We start from the raw sequence: 22442 nt of genomic DNA, 5'->3' as shown, positions 1-22442 counted from the left end.
AGTATAAAGATTAGAAATTCTCTTTCCCTGATGATTGCTCTAAAAACACCAGAGGTAGATTTGTTCTCTCTTAGGTATTTATGGTTTACATTAGAAATCTTATAGTTTAAATATATTTCTTCAGTTCTGGAAGATTGTTTTAACAGACCTGGAAATTCTCACAGGTCTCCAAACATATTTTTGTCACAAGGCCAACAAAGTTTACACACAAATTCTATAGCGGAATTGTGGTTAATAATTTCTATTTTGAATGAAACATTTACTTACCTCAAGTATGACTCATTTTACATTCAAACTAAAATATTTTAACCCCTGGACCAGTGGGCAGTGTTAATTTGAACAGCTGTGTTGGCCGAATATATTATTATTTGATTCTAACATGAAAAACATTAATTCTTAAAACATCCAGTTTAAAAAAATGTTTAATTTTTATTTATTTTTGAGACAGAGAGAGAGAGAGAGAGAGAGAAAGAGAGAGAGAGCAGGAGCTGGCAAAGAGAGAGGGGGACAGAATCCAAAGCAGTCTCCAGGCTCTCAGCTGTCAGCACAGAGCCTGATGTGGGGCTAGAACTCACTAGTGGCGAGATCAAGACCTGAGCCGAAGTTGGACACTTAACTGACTAAGCCACCCAGGCGCCCCCAAACATTCCAGTTAGATGACAAGGAAGCAATTCATATGGCTTATACTATTAGTTAAAATAAACAAAAGAACATGATGTATATTCTATTTAAGAGTGATCATGAAAACTGTACCCATCCACTGTTAAAAAATAGTTTAAAAATATTCATTTTAAAGTGATTACTGTTATTTTATTATAAGTATATTTTTCACATACTTACTTCCTGATCCACTAGCGAAATATCTGGCCTCAGTCCCTCGCAATAATGCATGTAACGGAGAGAATTCCCTGGCAAATCTCCTCTGAGTAAGATAATTGCATCAGGAGGCATAGAGGCCAGAAGGTTCTTTGCAAATTTATCAATAACATAGTTGGTCCTTTGGTCACAAATGCTAAATAAAAGGATAAAGAAACATTAAAATAGCAATATACTGCTACAGTTTTAACAAGACTGAGTTGATTTTCTGCCCCATTCTTTTCCTATCATGCACTCTACATGTAGTGTTTCAAAGTATTCTAATTTATATCTTCTAAAATGAATATATTTGAAAAAGAACACTATCATCTGAAAGAAAAAGGAACTAACTGTGCAATTAAACAAAAATCAGTGGACTGCTTTACTTCTGGAATTTATCATCATATCTATAAAAAGGGAATTGGTTAGTGCTTACGAATAAGTCCTTTTTTCCCCCCCTAAAAACACATCCAATTTCACCAAAAAGAAGTAGGGCTTCTGTTTCACTTGGAATTCAAGGTAATTTCATGTCAATTTGATTTAGACCAAAGGAATTTTCAGAAATGCAAAAGGAAATCTGCTGATTTCTGGCATAGCTTCGTATGACATTGGTCGGACTCTCTTGCACGCAAGGTTGATCCTTCCCACCAGTTCCCCACACCATAGGCTCTTCTCTCCTTTCTACGCTGAGAAATATTAGGGAAGGAGACCAACAAGGAGGAAGGGAAGGAACAGTTGGTGGAGTTGTCTCTTCCACTCCAGGCATGTTTTGCTACAGCCAACTACAGCAGTACAACTCCTTTCAGTGATGGAGTGGACCTTCTAATGTCAAAGAAAACTGGCATGAATTCTGAGAGCTTCCCATGAAAAAGGAAATTGACTACAAGAGAGTAAAAGCATCAAAACACGGAACAAGCACTGTCCTTCCTGTTATTATCAGGTTGGTTACATAAATGGTTTTGGGAAACACAACCTAAAGTCGAATCACTGGACTGGCATCACAAAAGCAAATGAACACCACTAGGAACAAAATATTAACCCTGCCTTTGTAACCGCTGCAACTGCTTCCTACTACGATTCCCTATTTCGCAGGGTGATACACTCACATTTTGCTACCTGGTGAAGTTGCTATCTATTCCATGCCCCTGGGACAAATACAAGAATCCAAACAAAATAAAACCGCCAAGCCTTGTACAAGCATCCCCGGTGTCTAGCCTGGATTGCCCTAAAGGCCCAAGTCAGGAGGAGATTGGGAGAAAACAAACTTGGGAGACATGGTAGGCTCCGCAGGCGCTAGCTGAGCTAGCTGTGGAGCTGTGCCTGGGACACGCATCCCCTTCTCACCAGGCCGCCTGTGAAGCAGCCTTCCTAACACTAGCTCTGCCCTGGTATTATAAAGAATGTCAGTTTTTAAAGTTAACTTGAAAGGGGACATTTAACCTTTTAATTATTACTTTTTAACGTCTTGATGTATATATGCATATATGTATGTATGTATGTATTTATGAGAGAGAGCAGGCATGTGAGTGGCAGAGGGAGAGGGAGAGAGAACTTAAGCAGGCACCACACCCAGAGCAGAGTCCCACGCTGGGCTCGATCTCACAACTTGTGCCGAAATCAAGAGTTGTACCTGAGCCACCAGGCGCCCCAGAAATTTAACCTTTTAAAATACCAATCAGGGCGCCTGGGTGGCTCAGTCGGTTAAGCGTCCAACTTCAGCTCAGGTCATGATCTCGTGGTTCATGGGTTTGAGCCTGCTTGGGATTCTGTGTCTCCCTCTCTCTCAGGCCTCCCAGCTCACACTCTGTCTCTGTCTCTGTCTCTCTCTCTCTCAAAAATAAAGAAACATTAATAAAAAAAATTTTTTGCATGCCAATCAAATCTCACTATAATGAAACTCCAGCAGACTCCTTCCACTTCTGTAATGTTTACTCAACACGGATGAAAATAAATGAACTATCATCTAAAACTTGGACATCTTTTATGTTAGACTGAGATTTTCATGGGCATGATTATTAAACAGTTTTTAAAAAATACATATAATACTAATAATGCATAAGAATTAAGAAACTTTTAGAACTTCAATGATTTCAAAAGGATTCATATTCACCAATATGAAGTGAACTAGAAAAGGGCCGGGTGTTACTCAAAAGATGACATCTTTGAAGTGTAAAGGGAATTATTTCAGGGCGTACAAAAAGGCCTCAACTCTTTACTCTCCATCTACGTGGTATCTTGGATCATGGACTTTTACACCTCCTCCAGATCCTCCAAAGTATCTCTCGGGCTCTTTAGGGGAAAATATACTAAGAGTTCACATGTCCCACCCACAGCCTGCTGGCAACGCCCTGACACTATGTCTCAGTGACGCTGAGATTCTGCTGGAATAGAAGCCCCGCATCTAGACCAAGCCGTCTCACTCTGCAAACCGGCGGAGGTTACAGGCGAAACGAAGGTCTAAGACTCTTAAGTCTCGAGGCGTCTCTTGTTACAGTGCTACTTGTCATAAAAATAAGCACGTGTTACCTGAAATTGGAATAGACCTGGTAAATGAGAAAAAGAGTTGCCGAAAGCCACTGCAGACACTGCAGCCCACTGGCGGTCAGCACTCGGTTGCTCTCGGACACAAGCGCAGCCCAGCCGACGCCGGCGAGCACGGCCACCACCGCATTGCTCTGCATCCAGAATCTTTCTACCTGCGCGGGAGACACGAGAGCAGCACATGCAGGTACCAGTCTGTTTAAAAAACACACCGTGTCCGCCTCGCTGCTCACGCCTGCTGTCATGCGGTCTTGTTAACAGACTCTCCCCAGTCCAATTCCAGGTCCCTTTATTTTTCAACTTTCAAATATTTCCTCTTTCCAGTTTGACACCCGAGTCTCCCTTTTTGGATCCACACCTTCTTTTCAGTACTGTGGCCTGCGCCTTCAACTCCTGCTGCTTGTGAGGTGGAGGAGGTGGAGAAGTGCTTTTGCTTTATTCCTGACGTCCCCACCCACGTGGGGGAGCTCCACTGGTGTAACATCCCTCACTTCTTTCCGTAGAGGGGCAGGCACAGGGTTGGCGGGGGAGTCTGGGCGCTGTGGGTGGGTCCGCATAGCCGTCCCCTTTCCTCTTTCTTTTGGAAGTGCCCACAGGATGCACCCATCCAGGAGCAGACTCTGTCCCTGTGCACCAGTGGGGTGTGTGTGTGTTTGGGGGGGAACCTGCCCTGCGCAGCACTGTTTGTGACTAGTGGGTGGGGCTGTCCATTCCAGGATGTGCTATGAGGAAGCCCCCTTGCTCACAGACATAAACCACATTCTCTAATCTCACCGTGATCAGTAATAAAGTAATAAAAATAAAAAAATGCATCCTGGTTTATCGCATTTTTCAGCCAGTTCAGAACTCAGATGATCAACTAGGGTGTTATTTATTAGGCTTCTTGAACACACCCACACACACCCACACACACCCACACACACACATACACACACACAGTTGGCTTCAGCCATTAAAGAGCTATCTACGTTATTAATTTCTACTACAAAGAGAATATGCTAATAACTTTTGATCTATAATAATGTATACACAATTTTAACTATTTCGGAGATAAGTCGCTCTTCTGCAAGATTCGTAAAGGCAAGTTTCTACACTCCTCATCAACTTTCCGCTCAAAAGGCTAAGTCAAACTTACCACACCCATGAAAAGTGGTTTGGAAATATCTAAATTCGCCCTCCAAGCGAAGAACAATGAATAAATGCAAAACATTCCAGTAAAGAGCCAAACTAATGATGGGTTCTGTCTGTCCCTATAAAAAAATTTAAATATGTCCAACATTATTTATGTGCATGAGTATCAATGATAATATCACATAGTTTTAAACGAGAGGAAAAAAAGAATTCAGTCCATAAAATTTTCCATTTTTAACTAGGGACAAAGAGTTCAGTTGAAAAAAATCTGAGCTGAACATATAATGAAAACATAGCAATTCACTACACACTGTACTGCATATCACAGACAACTTCACTTGGAACTACACAGTAAAAGATAGAAAGTTAAGATTCACAAAGAAACACAATTTATTAATCTTGTTAAATTTAAGAGGCAATTAAACATATGCAAAACAAAAGAATAATGCATTAAAATAAAAAGATTTTAAAATGACAAATCTCAGTATTGGTGAGGATGCAATAGTGTGAGAGTATATGTTAGTATTATCTTCAAGAGAAGTCACTTTGATAATATATATCAAGAGCCTTAAAAATAATCACACTCATTGACCTAGCAATTTGACATATAAGCCTAAATCTTTAACCAAAACCAGAAATGTGGATAAAGATTAATCCATAAAAATGCTTTAATATTACTTATAGTAGAAAGAATGGAAGCAATCTGAAGATTCTCAAATAGAAAAACATTTAAGGTAATTCTCCTACGTCACAGAATGGAGTTTTACACAGATGCTTAAATGATTTTAAGTATTTTTATGATACGGGCAAATGTTCACAATATAATGTTAAGTGTCAAGGAAACAACTATAAATGTATGTACATGTATAAATTTACATAAAACACTCAGACTAGAAAGTAAGTGAATAAAAAATTAATGGAGGTTAAGAGTGCTGCATTTTTTAAGTTTTCTTTTATCATCAGAGGTTACTTTTTTCTTCAGAGGAATTCAAATAAATGCTTACTTCTTTTGCAATGCAACAGTAAGTAGCTATGGGCAGAGTACAGGATCAAACCAGACGTTTAAGACATCCAATGACTTGCTTACTTAGATTATAATATAATGAATACTCAATCTTCCAAAATCATTCATTTATAATCAGGAAAAAAAACTAGCAAGAGAACAATACACATTTGCTGTAACAAGTGTCAGAGTCACATATTTTTAATATAAAATAATACTTGGAATGTTCTACAATGACATATTAAAAACAGAAACTGAATTAGTGAATATAGGGAAAATAAGAGGGAAAAAATTATTACTCACTTTCTGGCTAAAGATATATTTGCCCAAACTGCGAGGGCTTGAATGTTGAATGAGAGTTGGGTCCTCATACTTGTTACCTGAGAACTGTAGAAGACAATCTAACTTATTGTTAGTAGAAAACAAACTTGGTTAGTTCCAAATAAGACATTATTTATAAGATACATCTGATTATGCACTGAATAGTTTTAAGGGCTGGAGTCAGATTTTAAAATTATTTGGTCTTCTCATTTTAAAAATTCTTTAAAAAATCTTTTTTAATGTTTATTTTTTGAAATGTTTTATTTATTTCTAGGAGTGAGAGAGAGAGAGATGCTCAACAGCATGAGCAGGGGAGGGTCAGAGAGAGAGGGAGTCACAGTCTGAAACAGGCTCCAGGCTCTGAGCTGGCAGTCAGCACAGAGCCCGATGGGGGGCTCGAACCCACGAACCGCGAGATCATGACCTAAGGGAAAGTCGGACGCTTAACCAACTAAGCCACCCAGGTGCCCCGTTTTAATGTTTATTTTTGAGAGAGAGAGAGAGAAAGAGAGAAAGCATGAGTGGGGGAGGGGCAGAGAGAGGGAGAGACGCAGAATCTGAAGCAGGCTCCAGACTCTGAGCTGTCAGCAAAGAGCCCGACGCAGGGGTCAAACCCGAGAACCGTGAGATCATGACCTGAACTGAAGTCAGGAGTTCAACTGACTGAGCCGCCCAGGCGCCTTTCTTCTCATTTTAAATGTGGGAGAAAAAATCCCATTAGAAAGAGTTAAACAGTTCTAAGATGTTTTCCAATTGTAACATGTGGTTACCAATTTATATTATGTGGCTTAGGATCAGAGCAAGCAATTCCTCTGTATTTGTAATATTGGTATGGTGTATTGATATCATAAACCAATTTGTATCCTCTGATTGGTTTGGTAAGAAATCATCAGAAATAGGATGACATTACGGAAGTTTTTGAACTTCTGTCAGCAGTGCACACATGGCTTCCTGTCATTTAGTAATTGAAAACAAAATTAATTCAAATAATTTTCTGGAGATCCAATTATAAAAAAAGAAACAAGGACAAGAAAGGTGATCTCCAAACATTCTTCTCCCTTAAAAGGCTTCCTTGTTTTCTGTATTATTTGGTTCAAAAATGTTGAAGCCATCTCTGAGAAATGTATTCTTTTCCCTATAATTAAACTAAATTCTTCCATTAACCAGTAAGGGTTTCCCAACTGCTTTCTGAGTTCTAAAATAGCTCTAGCAGTCTCCACTTTTTAAAAAAGAAACAATTCTATACACCGTCTCGAAGAACTTTCTTCTCCCTACTGGCAATTTTGCTGGAGAAAATGCAATGCCATAATTATGGAAACCACACAATGTGTATTTTACTAATGGAGACTCATCTACTATGAGAAGATATTCTTACCCATTTTCAAATACACTTGAAAAATTGATTCCAGCGTGAGGCCCATTTCAAACCATTCTTCAAAAGGAATGAAGTCAGTCTCAAAATTAATTCTTGGAGATCTGTTGCTTAAGTGTTAGCTCTAAAACATGGTCACTGCCTAGGGTTAGATTCAATAATTTCCTTGTACAGGATTGCAATTTAGAGATACGCATGGGGAAAGAATTTAATTTGCTTGACTGGAAAAGGATAGATGATTAGGTCCCATCATTTTGAAGGATTTTCTAGTAAGTTAATTATGAGCTGCTGTTCTCAACACTCCTGTCCACCTGAAACAATTAAAGGCTAGAAATTCTCTCCCTCAATCAGAGAGTGCTAGGATTAAGCCTCCATTCTACATTATGATTTGGTTTGAACAAATAGCGTGGGTGTGAGTGGTCATTACTTTTGTCAAGTCTTTTTTCTGGGCCTATCACCTAATTGCTATTACTTCAATATAAAGGAAGCTTTTCTATTCCCCAATAGATGACCTTCATGTGCATCTGATAAAAGTTAGATGTGAAGTCTAGCATTATTCTTTTTTTTTTTTAACGTTTCTTTATTTTCGAGAAATAGAGGGGGGAGGAGGGGCACAGAGAGAGGGGGACGGAATCCCAAAGTCTCCGAACTGTCAGCACAGAGCCTGACGCAGGGCTTGAATTCACAAACCGCGAGACCATGACCTGAGCCGAAGTTGGACGCTCAACAAACTGAGCCACCCAGGCATCCCTAGCATTACTCTTGAGAGTTCTCTGGAGTTCAGGTGGGATTTGTGAAGGTAAGATATACTAGCAATCTTCAGTGTGATAACACCCCTGTAAGGTAGGTAGAAGAGAGCAGGGAGTGAGCCTTCTGGCACGGAGCAAAGCAGAATAAAGTAAAAGCCCACAGACACTGGTAAAGCAGTCTTTATAACTGAGCTTCTTGTGACCTTTTCTCCAAATGAAAAAAGAGCCACAAAAGGTTCAGTCAGACATAAACAAAAAAATTCAAAATTAGTTATGAAAACCAACAAAAAGCTCTGTAAGAGTAATTGGTGGCAGGAAACTGTTTCCAAGTTACAGTTTACAATGAAAAGCAGCAGGCTAATAAAACAGTATGTATATGATGATGTCATTTTTAAAAACAAAAACAGAAGGGATATTGGAAGGATATAGGCAAAAATGTTAACGGACAAGCAATAGTGGTTATCTCTGTATGTTGAAATGATAGCAATTTTAATTTTCTTATTTTTGCTTACCTGGATTTTCTAAACTTTCTATAATGATTATCATATTTGGGGAGTCTGGGGAAAAGGTCATTTAAAAAGAAAAGAAGGAAGGATGGAAGGAAAACAACAAGCTAGCAAGTTAACAGGACGGAAAATGTGAGAACCTATGAACTGCCTTGTATACAGAGTTAAAATAGTCTCCCCATGGGGCACCGGGGTGGCCCAGTCGCTTAAGCGTCCGACTTCAGCTCAGGTTATGATCTCACGGTTGGTGAGTTCAAGCCCTGCTTCAGGCTCTGTGCTGACAGCTGGGATCCTGGAGCCTGCTTTGGATTCTGTGTCTCTGTCTCCCTCTGGCTTCCCCCACTTCTGCTCTGTCTTTCTCTCTCTCAAAAATAAACGTTAAAAAAAATATATTCTCCCCATGTTTTAAAAATAGTTTTCAAACAGTCTTGGAAATCTCAAATTGATAATTACTTAGGAGATCACTTTAGTGTTATAGAAGACTATTTGCCATAATTGTATATTGAAAATATTATAAAAATAGTACCGGATTGGTAGGGACATTTTTCAAGTTGTCTTAATCTGTGTAGGTTTTAAAGCAAATATTAACCCATTTTTCAAAGAACCCTAGTAGATAATACAGATAAAATTTATTTGCTTAAACTGGCTCTGAAAGGGCTGGATATTAAGAATATTTAAGGGGCACCTGGGTTGGTCAGTTTGTTGGACGTCTGACTTGGCTCAGGTCATGATCTTACAGCTTTTGAGTTCAAGCCCCACGTTGGGCTCTGTGCTGACAACTCGAAGCCTGGAGCCTGCTTTAGATTCTGTGTCTCCCTCTCCGGCTCTCTGTGCTTCCCTGCCTGTGCTCTGTTTCTGTCTCCCTCTCTCTCTCTCTTTCTCTCAAAAATAAACATTTTAAAAAAATATTTAAGTCCAAAATAGAGCTTAAGGCAGCCTAAAGAAAAAGTCTTAAGAGACATTAAGTAAACAAAGCTCTGAAGAATTAAAGAACATAGCTCAATCTAAACAAAAAGAAAATAATCAAATTGCTAAGTATAATGTTATAAAATGTCTGGGGAGGGGAAGGATATATAAAACCAGAACAAAGAATAAATTATGTATAAAGAAACACTGCATTGGGTAATTTCGTACCTAAATGAAAGTTGAAACATTTGAGGTGTATACGTTCTATGTAGTCTCCTAATGACTGCTGTATTTATTACTCACTTCAAACTTTATCTTATTGAAGGAAATGCGAGAATGTTTGACAGTATACACACAACTGTTACCCGTACAGGCTAAAGCTATTTCTCAGACATAATGCTTCACAAAGAGATAAACCCAGAAATCCCAAAAATCACTTAAAGGAACAAATAGAGAATTTACTTAAAATCAGTTTCAAGGGTGCCTGAGTGGCTCAGTCAGTTAATCATCTGACTCTTGATCTGGGCTCAGGTCATGATCTCAGGGTTTGTGAGATCGAGCCCCAAATGGGGCTCTGTGCTGACAGCTGGAGCCTGCCTGGGATTCTCTCTTTCTCTCTGCCTCTCCCCTGCATACTGCACACTCACACTCTCCCTCTCTCTCTCAAAAATAAATAAACTTAAAAACAAAACAAAACACATTTTCAAATATATCATACTCACAGCAAAATTTCACACATACTGGATCCCATTTCAGATTTGGCCTAAACATAAAAGAGAAAAGTTTATTTGTGCAAGCATTAAACTGAAGCTGTATTAGGCTATTGTATTTTGACTACCTTGATTTAAAATATATGTTTTAAATAGACAAAGCAACATCTCTCTTTATTCAACCTTTACTGCTGAGCCTTACTGAGCTTTTGAAGAGAAGTCAATGAAAACTAAACACAGACATCCTTTAGGACAAATTAATGCAGAAATAATGATTGGCTAAAAATCAGTTAAAATATTTCCAGCAGGAATGATTAACACATTAATGAATTAACAGACTTTACACTTTTGTTACAGAGTCTCTTTAAGGCACTTTGATTAGAGCTCATTATCACATGTTAGTCTATAATTTCACAATTACGTGTGAATTATACAAATTTCAAATCTGGAATGGCCCTCAAGCGATATTGTAATGGAATAACCAATATAAGGAAGCCAGAGTATAAATTTAAAGTATCAAACTCTCTAAGTCAAGAAGTAATTAATAATTATCCTTTCATTAACCTATTTTATTATGAAATATCTCCTCCATACAAATAACATATATAATGTATATTTAAGGGATAAAGAATTTTTTTAAAAAAAATCTATAGAGCCACCAGTTACTTAAGAAACAGAACTGCACGAATACCATAGAGCATCTCACAAAAGCACTCATAAGCCTCGCTTTTCTTACCCCCTAATGGTAACTATTACCTTGAATTTGGTGTTAATTATTCCCCTACTTTCTAATAATATATAGTTCTACTTCTTTTGTACGTATCCTTGAGTAATAGACTGTTTAGTTTTTGCATGGTTTAGAATTTTCTATTAATGGTGCCAAATAACATGTAGTCTTCAGAGATTTGTCTTCTTACATAAGGCACAAAAAGCACAAACCATGAAAGAAAAATCTGATACGACTGTCTCTATTAAAATTTTTTTAAAAAACATGTGTTTGTCTTCCTATTTTTCAGATAACCTTTACCATAACCACATTCAGTGTTTTGCCCTGATTTATGTTTTAGGGAAAGCAAGGCCTTTTGAACTTTTATAACACAGTTTTAGTGAAATTATATAAAGTATGTACACATCAATATTACACTAAATACTACCATGACCACTATTTGTCAAATGTGAAAAAAGAAAGTGTTTTGGTTGAGGTACATTAAAATTTTTGAGTTTTTTTTTTTAACCTTTTTTTCCAAATATTTTAAAATCCCAGATCAAGGGGGCACAGGGATACTTGACACTAAGAAGAAGGAAATGTTTCAAGTGCTGGAAGCAGAGTCTTTTCAACCTTTGTCATCCTGAGAAACATATTCAGGATATACGACATTATGACGTCAGGTTAATTGACTCCATTTTTTTCTAATGTATGTTAAAGGCCATATTCCAAGGAGTAAGTCTGTTATGTAAATAACTGAAATGAAAATTCTATATGCTGTCATTCATAAGCATTGTTTTTTTTAGCCAAGGCCCAGGCAGAACACCGAAGTTTTGCCACTGACTTCCTTAAAAGGGTTTTTACTTACTTACTTATAAGACTTTATTTTATTTTTTTAAGTAATCTGTACACCCTACACAGGGCTTGAACTTAAAACTCCAAGATCAAGAGTCACATGCTCTACCAGCTGAGCCAGCCCAACACCGCAAAAGGCTTTGAAATGTAAATTTACCAGACGGAATGTTCCATATTCTTCCCTGAGAAAATGTGTCAAAAATCCCAGCAATGTCGTCTGGTCTCCCCACGTCCAGCGGGCCCGACTGAGGTAGGATGATACGGGAAGGTAGACGTAGGGCAACAAGCCAGCACCGAAGCACAGACTCAGCGTCACCAAGGAGCCCAGGCTCAGTTCCTGCACCAGAGCACACCGTGTTGTGTAACAACGTTTACTGCAATCCCTCCATCCTGGAACTTCCAGAACATAGCGAGGAAAACACCAAAATGTTTACTCAGAGCTGATCTCTCAATTCTTAGTAAGTTACCACGGAATCCTATGTTAAACCTTCTGAGTCTCATGGATTACTAGAAAATTGCATCAGCCTGAACTCCTTTGTGTGGCAGGTGAAGCAAATAATAGGAGTGAAGAATCCTGAGTATCATGTGTATTGCATCTTTTATATTTAAAACCATGTCACGACATGTATTATTCCGATACCGATTCACTTCACCGCCATCATCAGGAATAGACTTAACTATCTTCTCTCCTGTGATTACACACTGACAATATGATTCTCCCTACAAGGGTTTTGGGTGTTTCATGGAAATATTTGGCAGAAATGAAGCCAGCTTTTAAATTACCTCCCAGCTCATCCAAATGCTCTTTCTCCTCAGTTTCCATAGAGGATGGAGCACTGACGGAAATTTGTTGTGCGTGACAATGCTGCCTCATATGAGAATGTAGTTTTTCATCCACACATTTCTAAAATGTAGTACTGACAAAGTCTCATAAAGATTATATCCATAAGAATTCTGAAATACTAAAAGATTCGGAGAGTGGTTGCTTTAGTAATTGGGAAAGGAGTCTCTTACAAATACCATTATTGGAAATTGCCGACTTTTTCTTTACAAAACAGGAAAATTCATATGTGACAATAAATACAAGAACCACGGTTCACATTTGCCAGAAGAACAAGCAGTTGACTTCTCTTAGCATTTTCAAATAAACACTCTTAATTGAAAATGGAGTGTTTTTATTATAGTGCTGATTTCATTTGATATTTCTAAGGGGCTAATGAGATGCATAAAAATGATGCATGAAAAGAGTATAAGAAACAGCTATTCAGACAACATGTCTTTGCTATTCTTAAAAGTAATTTTAAATAAGTGAATGTTTATATTTGGGCTGTTTCTGCATGTTCTAAAGTTTGATTTAAAGTGGCACGATGCAGAATTTTCCTTTTGTATGGGAAATAAACAGGGAGACAATTACATGAGAGCGTTTTCAGAGAGCACAGGAAAGGGGCTCTGAGTCCAGGCTGCACAGACATTAGATCACCTGCAGAGCTTTTTGAAAATATTAATGCCCGAGCTTCACCCCAGACTGATTCAAACAGAATTATGTTAGGGTGAGATCAGCAAACATACACACACAAACACACACACACACACACACACACACACACACACAATGTATGTATGCATGTACACACATATACATATATGTACACACATATACACACTTTTTAAAAGCTTCCTAGGTAATCTGAGTAGAGGGGGCTGCAACCAAATGACTCAGGACTTTGTACTCTGCCTCAAATCACCTGACCAGTGAGATCCAACTACCCTGTCACTTTGGTGGTAGACCTTATTTTCTAGCCTCTGTTATTTAACTAGTGAAAATGAAACGTCCTTTGAAGAGTCATACTTCCCAAAATGTCATCATGCATCAGTAGCGACCTAAGTACAGGAAAAACAGGCTCTCAGACTAGACTCCTACCTTGTCAACTCTGAGTCCTGCATGTTTTATACAAAGCATACGGCTCTTCTTTCAATTAACTAACACAAGATATTTACTTTTTGTTGTTGTTGTTGTTTATTTTTGAGAGTGAGCGATAAAGCATGAGTGGGGGCGGGGGGGCAGAGAGAGAGACACACACACAGAATCTGAAGCAGCCTCCAGGCTCCAAACTGTCAGCACAGATTCCAACGCGGGGCTCACACTCACGAATGGTGAGATCATGACCTGTGCCGAAGGCAGACGCCCAACCGACTGACCCGCTCAGGCACCCCAAGATATTTACTCTTTATGTTCTTGACTGTCAGTGTACCTCTCTGCTATCTGAATGCACCTTCTCTGATGTCAGAAGCCTATCTAGGAGCAAGGCCACCAAGATGGCAACATAGATCATTCCTGACTTCAGTCTTCCTCACAAAAAGACCAGCTAGTGACTATCCACAGACAAGACATCATTGTGAAAAATCCCCGGATTCAGGGGCTGAAGCGCGCTGTGGCCCCAAGGACTAAGAAGAGCCATGCTAGGAAGAAGGAGCACTCTGACCGCATCTCCCCAGCCCCAGGCCAGCACTGCACTGCACTGACAGAGCATCCCCCAGGTCTAGATTTTCCAGTGGGAAAAGACAGTCCAAAATGGACATCCAGCTCCCCCAGCACTGCGGGTCACTTCCCAGGAGGCACATTCAGTTCTCACCTCATGAGGACCATGGTGGGGAAAAGGGGTGGCTGGGTTCAACCGCTGGGGATCACAGGGACAGAAGGGGAGCGGGGCTTTCAGCAACCAGGGCGCAGATTTGGCAGATGGTGGCCCTGCTTGCAGCGGTGCCCAGAGATCCGGGCCAGCCGTTCCACCCATCTGCAGAGCTGGGCCAGTAGCCGATGCTGATCTAAAATAATTCTGGTTTAATTGATCCAGGGCCTACTTTAACATAACAAAGGCCACATATGACAAGTCCATAGCTAACATCATACGCAATGGTGAAAGACAGAAAGGGGCACCTGGGTGGCTCAGTTGGTTGAGCGTCGACTTTGGTTCAGATTTTGCAGTTTGTGGGCTCGAGCCCCACGTTACGCTCTGTGCTGATAGCTCAGAGCCTGGAGCCTGCTTCAGATTCTGTGTCTCCGCCTCTCTCTGCTCCTCCGTCTGCCCCTCCCATGCTCATGCTCTGTCTCTCTGTCTGTCAGTAGTAAATAAACGTTAAAAATTAAAAAGAAAACGTTAAACATTTTTTTTTAAAATAAAGAAAGATGGAAAGATCTTCCTCTAAGGTCAGGAATAAGACAAGGGTACCCACTCTTACCAACTCCTGTTAAACACAATCCTGGAAGTACTACAGAGTATTCAGGCAAGGAAAAGAAATAAAAGCCATCCACATCAGAAAGGAAGAAGTAAAATTGTCTGTTTGCAGATGACACAATATTCTACAGAGAAAAGCCTAAAGACTCCACCAAAAATCTGTTAGACTAATAAATGAATTCAGTAAAGTTGCAGGATACAAAGTAATGCATAAAATTAGTTGTGTTCTATATACTAACAATAAATTGTCTGAAAAAAAGAAAAGGATCCCATTTATGATAGTATCAAAACCAATAAGATATCAAGCAATAAATTTAACTAAGGAGGTGAAAAATTGGTATTCTGAAAACTAAAAGGCACCGATGAAAGAAACTGAAGAAGAGACAAATAAATGGAAAGATATCCCTTGTACAGATTGGAAGAATTAAAAATTTTTAAGTGTCCATAATACACAAAGCCATAGATTCAATGAAATCTGTCAATATTCCAATGGCATTTTTAACAGAAATGGAAAAATGAATCCTAAAATTTATATGGAACCACAAAATGCCCCAAATAGCCAAAATAGTCTTGCAAAAGAGGAAGAAAGCTGGAGGCATCACACTTCCTGATTTCAAACCACATAGCAAAGCTATAGTAATCAGGAGGCAGTTCAAGATGGCGGGGTAGGAAGATTCTGAACCCCCCTCCTCCCACAGACACAACAAATTTACAAAGACCTGAAAATTATCTCAACAAGCACCTCCATAGCAAAGAATAAAAGGGCCATCTGAAATGGATAGAAGAGGCAGAGACATGGACTTACCAAAAACCTCATGCTGCAACCCACAATCAGGAGGGATTTCATAAATACAGGACTTCTCCCTGAGGGGTAAGGGGTTTGTGCCCCACATAAGGCACCCCAACCTTTGGGACCTGCACCAGAGTGACAATCCCCCACCAAATGTCTGGGTTTAAAAGCCAATAGGGCAAACATTCAGGAAATTCACAGGGCTGTAGGAAACAGAGACTCTGTTCTTAAGGGCTCATGTGTAGACTCACTCGCCCCACGACCTGGTACAGAAGCAGCAGTCTAGAAAGCGCTAGACCATAAGTGAAGAAGACTCTTTTGTTAATCTTAAAATGTCTGCTGTAAGTGCAGAAGCCTGGTGGAACTCTCTCTGGGGACAGACATGCTGGAGGGTACCATTTCTGGCATTCTTCCTTGACCCTGCTATTGCCAGTGAGGGCACTCCACTCCTGTGTGCCACTCCACCATGGCTCTGCCAAAGCCAGCCAGGCAAATGCCCAACCCCCACATCCCACTCCACCACAGCTCCACCAAAGCCAGCCAGTGAGCACAGGCTACACAGGGGACATACTTTGAGTGCCTGGATCTGATGGTCAAGGGAGATTGCATTTAGGGGTCCTATGGGTCTGAAACAATTGGAAAGACAGTTCTTGACCATCCTCAAGGGACTGCTCTGACAATAGACTAAAACACACCCTTGGTCTTCCTATGAATAAACTTCAGGCTGAGGGGTGGGAAAGATTCAGATTTACCAAACCTCTAAAGGCTACAGAAGTGCTCTCAGGGAACACAGGCTGAAGGCAACCATCTTTGAGCTCTCACCTGGCCTCACTACAGCTTGCTGGCATCTCCCAGAAAGAAGCTCATACACTCGTCTGGAGCCCTGAATTTGCAACAGACCCTAAGGGGAGACCTCCAGATTGCTTGGTCTGGAGGTCAGCAGGGCCTACAATTGCAGTCCCACAGGACTATATCTATTTGCATACATTAAAGATGCTAATTGAGGTTCTAGTTTCCAATCAGCCTGAAACTAGGTGCTATCTGAGATCCCTCCCTTTGGAACACTCACAGGCCTTGACACGATAACTGGAATCTACCAAGAAAACCCAGGCTGCTTAGACAATCATAAAGGTCTGGGAGACAAACAAGAGCTAGAGCAAGGTTAAACAATGAGGTACCTCCCCTACATAACGCCACTCCTGCAAGACTGGGAGAGGCAGCCATTTTGCCTAGTACAAAGAATCCGTCACAGAGAGTCAAGCAAAATGAGGAGACAGAGGAATACATTTCACATGAAAAAAAGATAAAACCCGGGGGTGGGGGAGATCTTAATCAAACAGAGATAAGTAATTTGCCTGACAGAGAATTAAAAGTAACGGTCATAAAGATGCTCGCCAAACTTGGGAGAAGAATGGACGTACACAGTGAGAAATTCAACAAAGACATGGAAAACATAAGACCATACCAAAAAGAAGTAACAGAACTGAAGAATACAATAACTGAACTGAAAAATACACTATAGGAGTTCAAGAGCAGACTGGATGAAGCAGATAGAATCAGTGAGCTGAAACAGAGGGAGTGGCACTCATCCAAACCAAACAGCAAAAGAAAAAAATTGTAAAACTGAATATAGCTTAAGAGATTTACAGGACAACATCAAGCAAAAAGTCATGTGTATTATAGGGGTCCCAGAAGAGAAGAGAGAAAGGGGCAAAAAGCTTATTTGAAAAAATAATTGTGAGAACTTCCCTTACCTGGGAAAGGAAAGAGACATCCAGATCCAAGAAGCCCAGAGAGTTCCAAAGAAGATGAACCCAAAGAGACCCACACCAAGACACATTATAATTAAAATTTCAAAAGTTAAGGAAGGAAGGAAGGAAGGAAGGAAGGAAGGAAGGAAGGAAGGAAGGAAGGAAGGAAGGGGGGTGGGAAGAAAAAAGGAAAGGAAAAATAGAAAAATGAAAATTATAGGCCATATCAGATATCCTTGAAGAACATAAATGCAAAAATCCTCAACAAAATATTATTAAATGCAATTTGACAATACATTTAAAGGATCATACACCATGATCAAGTGGGATCAAGGATGGTTCAACATCTGCACATCAGTCAACATGATATATACCACATTAACGGAATGAAGGATAAAAATCATACGATCATCTCAATAGATGCAGAAAAAGCACAAAATTCATTTACTATGAAAACTCTCAACAAAGTAGGTATATGGCCACTGAAAGGCTATCCATGACAAGCCCACAGCTAACATCATGTTCAACAGTGAGAAGCTAAAAGCTTTTCCACTAGTATCAGGAATAAGACAAGGATGCCCACTCTTACCATTCTTAATCAACATAGTATTGGAAGTCCTAGCCACAGAAATTAGGCAGGAAAAAATATAAAAAGCATACAACTGGAAAGGAAAACGTAAAACTGTCACTATCTGTAAATGGCATGGTTTTATATAATGAAAACGCTAAAGACTCCACCAACAAACTGTCAGAACTACTAACTGAATTCAGTAAAGTTGCAGGGTACAAAATCAATATAAAAAGATCTGTTGCTTTTTTTTTTTATACAGTAATGATGAACCATCAGGAAGAGAAATTACGAAACCAGTTCTGTTTATAATTGTATTAAAAAAGAATAAAATACCTACACATTTAAAAAAAAATTTTTTTTAGAGAACGATAGTGTGAGTGGGCAAGAAGGGCAGAAGGAGGGAGAGAGAGAGAGAGAGAGAGTGAATGAGAGAGAATCCTAAGCAAGATCCATGCTCAGTGTGGAGCCTGATGTGGGCTTGATCCCACAACCCTGGGATCACAACCTGAGCTGAAATCAAGAGTCAGACACTCAACCAACTGAGCTGCCCAGGCGTCCCTACCTACAAATAAATTTCACCAAGAGGCAAAAGACCTGTACACCGAAAACAATAAGACACTGATTAAAGAAACTAAAGAAGACTAAATAAATGGAAAGATATTCCATGCTCGTGGATTGGAAGAGTTTATATATATATACTCTTATATATAAGAGTATATAACAACATTATATAATGTTAAAACATTCAAAGCAATCTACAGATTCAAGGCAATCTCTAACAAAATTCCAATGTCATTTTTCACAGAAATAGAACAAATAGGACACTTGTATGAAATCACAAAAGATCCCAAATAGCCAAAACCATCTTGAAAAAGAACAACAAAGCTGGAGGCATCATGCTCCCTGATTTCAAACTATACTATAAAGCTATAGTGTTTAAAACAGTGTGGTACTGGCATAAATACAGACACATGGATCAAAGGAGCAGAATAAAGAGTCCAGAAATAAACCCATGCATACATGTTTAATTAATGACAGACAGGCAAAAATATACCAGAGGGAAAAGACCAGTCTTTTAAAAAAATGGCGTTAGGAAAACTGGACAGTCACATGCAAAAGAATGAAACTGGATCACTATCTTATACACCACATATAAAAATTAACTCAAAATGGATTAAAGACTTGATTGTAAGATGTGGAACTATAAAACTCCTAAGAGAAAACATAGAAAACATAGGGAGTATTATTTGTTCACAAAAAAAGGAGGAAATTCTGCCATTTGCAACCATATGGATAAAACTTGATGGTGTTATGCTAAATGAAATAAGTCAGACTGAGAAAGGCAAATACTGTATGGCTTACCTGTATGTGGGATCTTAAGAAACTGAACTCCCAGAAACAAAGAGTAGATTGGTGATTGCTAGAGGCAGGGTTAGAGATTGGGTGAAACGGGTGAAGGTGGTCAAAGTGTACAAACTTCCAGTTATAAAATGAGTAGGTTTGGGGGATGTAATGTACGGCCAGGTGACTATAGTACTGTACTGTACATCTGAAAGATGCTATGAGAATAGATCTTAAGAGTTCTCAACACACACACACACACACACACACAATTTTAACTACGTGAGGTGATGGAGGTGTTAATGAACCTCTCATTGTGGTAACCTCACATATCAAATCATCACCTTGTATACCTTAAGCTTCCACAATATTATATGTCAACTGCATCTCAATAAGCTGGAAAGAGAAAAAGGAAAAAAATGAAGACTGGAAAACAAAAGGCTGGCTACGATTACTGACAGCAGGGTGTAAATGCACCCCCATCTGCACATCCATCAATCCACAAGGAAAATATTTGGGCCTCCTCAGGTTTGTACTCTAAGAAAAGTCTTCACTGAATTATATTTTTTATGTTATATCTCCATTTTTAAAAATCAAAGGTTTATATAATAAAAGATGAGATAAAGACTTTTCTGTATCTTCTGTAAAACCACTATTAGACACTGCCTGCTACCCTAAATTCCTTACATAATGTACGTGACTGACTTCCCAGAATTCAGTTCCAAGAAAGAGCTGATCTTTCCTGCCAATTGTCATGTTCCGTTTTTATTTTTTATCACATAATAAGAATTTTATAACCTGCATGTTACCCTTTTTGCTTTGTTGCCAGAAGCTAAAAACAAAATACGTTCAAGTACAGTAAATACAATTAACCTAAAGTCTTGGTACAATTTCCCTATTTCTGTGTAGTAATTTTATTAAACATATATTTTCTAATATAATTCTGACTATAGCAACAAATAATGGAATGATAAATAAATGTAGCTGAGGTATAATTAGCAAACACATAAACACTAAATTAAGTAAAATGACTCCTGTGTTGGCTTTGTATGTAGGTTGCTTCAACCTCTGGGAGGAAGGCTGACAGAATGAAGGGCTTCTGTCTTTCCGAACACTCCCGTCTAACTCAGCTCCCTGCCTTCTTATTACATCTCCTAATGCCTTACAAAGTACAGTAATTCTCTTATATTGCTTTATACCACTATTTAAATCAATAATCATTTTTCCTTTGAAAGAAAGGAAAAGCTAAAATAAGTCATCTTGAATTCTATGGAAATCTGTTCTGAGAAAACAGGATTGTTATTTGTCAGAGATTTTATTATTTGGGTCACAGGCAGGGATGAGGTCTCGTTTTGTTGGCCGCTGCATCTCTAACACCTAGAATGCCATCTGGCAGAGAGCAGGTGCTCGACAAACAGCTGGATGAATGAATAAACTGTTATGAATACACTATCCTTTGTCTTAGAACATATAATAAAATAATCAAGGGAATCTGTTACTATTGTTGTAACTCCTTTCAGCCTATTATTATCAGGGTGCTGTTCAGAATCAGTAAGAGTATGATGAAACAGGCCAGATACCACTGCAATCAATACTGCATAATTTTTGCAAATCCCATTTCGTTCCAGTCAATGTTATTAGAGCCTAAGGTCATTTATACATTATATAAAACTAAAAAAAAAAATTAAAGCTCCATGTTTTCTCATGCCATAAGTGTTATATTGGGCCTTAATAAAATATTACGAATTTTCATTAAAAACACTCAAAAACCTACCTTCTCTTTTAAAAGTCGGAAGAGAATCCATGGTATTATGCACAAAATATAGAGTACTATTGTGTGCTGATTACATAAGCTAAGGCCACAGCAGAAAGCACCAATTTTAGCTATCTGAAAAAAAAAATCTAGGTTAAAAATTAATATAAAACCCATAAGTAAGTACAATGGTAAAAAGCTATTCTTTATATTAAAGCCAAGCACTTGTACCATAGGTCAGGCTAAAGTCAACCTCTTAGATACAACCAGTCACACTTCAACAGACACTAATATTTATCACCACAATTTTTTATAATATTGCCCATTCTCATCAAATCATTGCAGTTTGACCTTACATGACCACCTTCAAATTAAGTTTCCGAAACTTCTGTGTGATGACTATATCAGTCCTAACAATAATAGGATACTGTGTTATTCAAGTAAAACATATAACTAAAGCACAGTCATTCTTTCTGTTTCACTTTTTCTCCTATTAAATAAAGTATAACAGCAGTGCCTGGGTGACTCAGTTGGTTAAGTGCCTGACTCTGATTTTGGCTCAGTTCATGATCTTATGGTTTGGGAGTTCGAGCCCTGCATCAGGCACTGTGCTCACAGCTTGGAGCCTGCTTCAGATCCTCTGTTTCCCTCTCTAAATAAATAAATAAATAAATAAATAAATACATGTTTAAAAAGTTTCAATAATAAATAAGTAAAATAAAGTATAATAATTTTACTTGGAAACCAGGTCATGGGTGCTGTTTTTGCTTTTTTTGAAATATACAATTTTCATAATCGGAAAAAAGTTTATTTTGAACAAAAAATAAACTCTAAAGCAGCATAGAAATGTTTATGGAAACCCCAGATAAACCAGGATGTTCTTCTGTTTATATATTCTTCAGCAACAAAAGGCTGCCTATAGCAAGATGGTTTGGTACTTTCCAATGTGTGGACTGTTAACTCCTAGAAGACAGAGTTCCTTCACATTTCAAATGGTTGTGATATTAGCATTTGCCTTAAAATTCATGGTAACCTCTTCTGAACTACTTTGTTTATGCATTTGATACTCTTCTCATAGTTAAAAAATAATACAACTTTTTTTTTCTTTTGAGAGAGAGAATCTTAAGCAGGCTTCACACCCAGCATGGAGCCTGATGTGGGGCTTGATCTCGTGACTGTGAGATTGTGACCTGAACCAAAATCAAGAGCTGGATGCTTAATTGACTAAGCCATCCAGGTGCACCCACCCCAATAGTACAAATGTGGGTAATTTTGGCAATTAGAGAGTCAGTCAATGTACCATACTGACATATAACCTAAGGTGGTCAGTCTGGAGCTTGGCCTC

The 22442-nt window shown here is 38.8% G+C and overlaps 1 protein-coding gene across 1 annotated transcript in view; it reads right to left on the bottom strand.

Annotated features, from left to right (window-relative positions):
- The window catches only part of TMEM260 (transmembrane protein 260), a 189788-nt gene that overhangs the window by 19155 nt on the left and 148191 nt on the right, over positions 1-22442 (bottom strand). Inside the window, exons 6-12 of the mRNA XM_077769103.1 lie at positions 21119-21232; positions 11813-11992; positions 10107-10147; positions 5834-5917; positions 4532-4646; positions 3382-3551; positions 841-1012 (exon numbers count right to left, since the gene is read on the bottom strand). Of these exons, the coding sequence (XP_077625229.1) occupies positions 841-1012; positions 3382-3551; positions 4532-4646; positions 5834-5917; positions 10107-10147; positions 11813-11992; positions 21119-21232 (876 nt within the window). The remainder of the gene's footprint in view (positions 1-840; positions 1013-3381; positions 3552-4531; positions 4647-5833; positions 5918-10106; positions 10148-11812; positions 11993-21118; positions 21233-22442) is intronic.

Source organism: Crocuta crocuta, unplaced genomic scaffold, assembly GCF_008692635.1.
Source record: "Crocuta crocuta isolate KB4526 unplaced genomic scaffold, BGI_CrCroc_1.0 scaffold10, whole genome shotgun sequence".
Lineage (NCBI taxonomy): Eukaryota > Metazoa > Chordata > Mammalia > Carnivora > Hyaenidae > Crocuta > Crocuta crocuta.
Note: the sequence above shows the minus strand (reverse complement) of the source record. Positions and strands in the feature narration are given on the sequence as shown.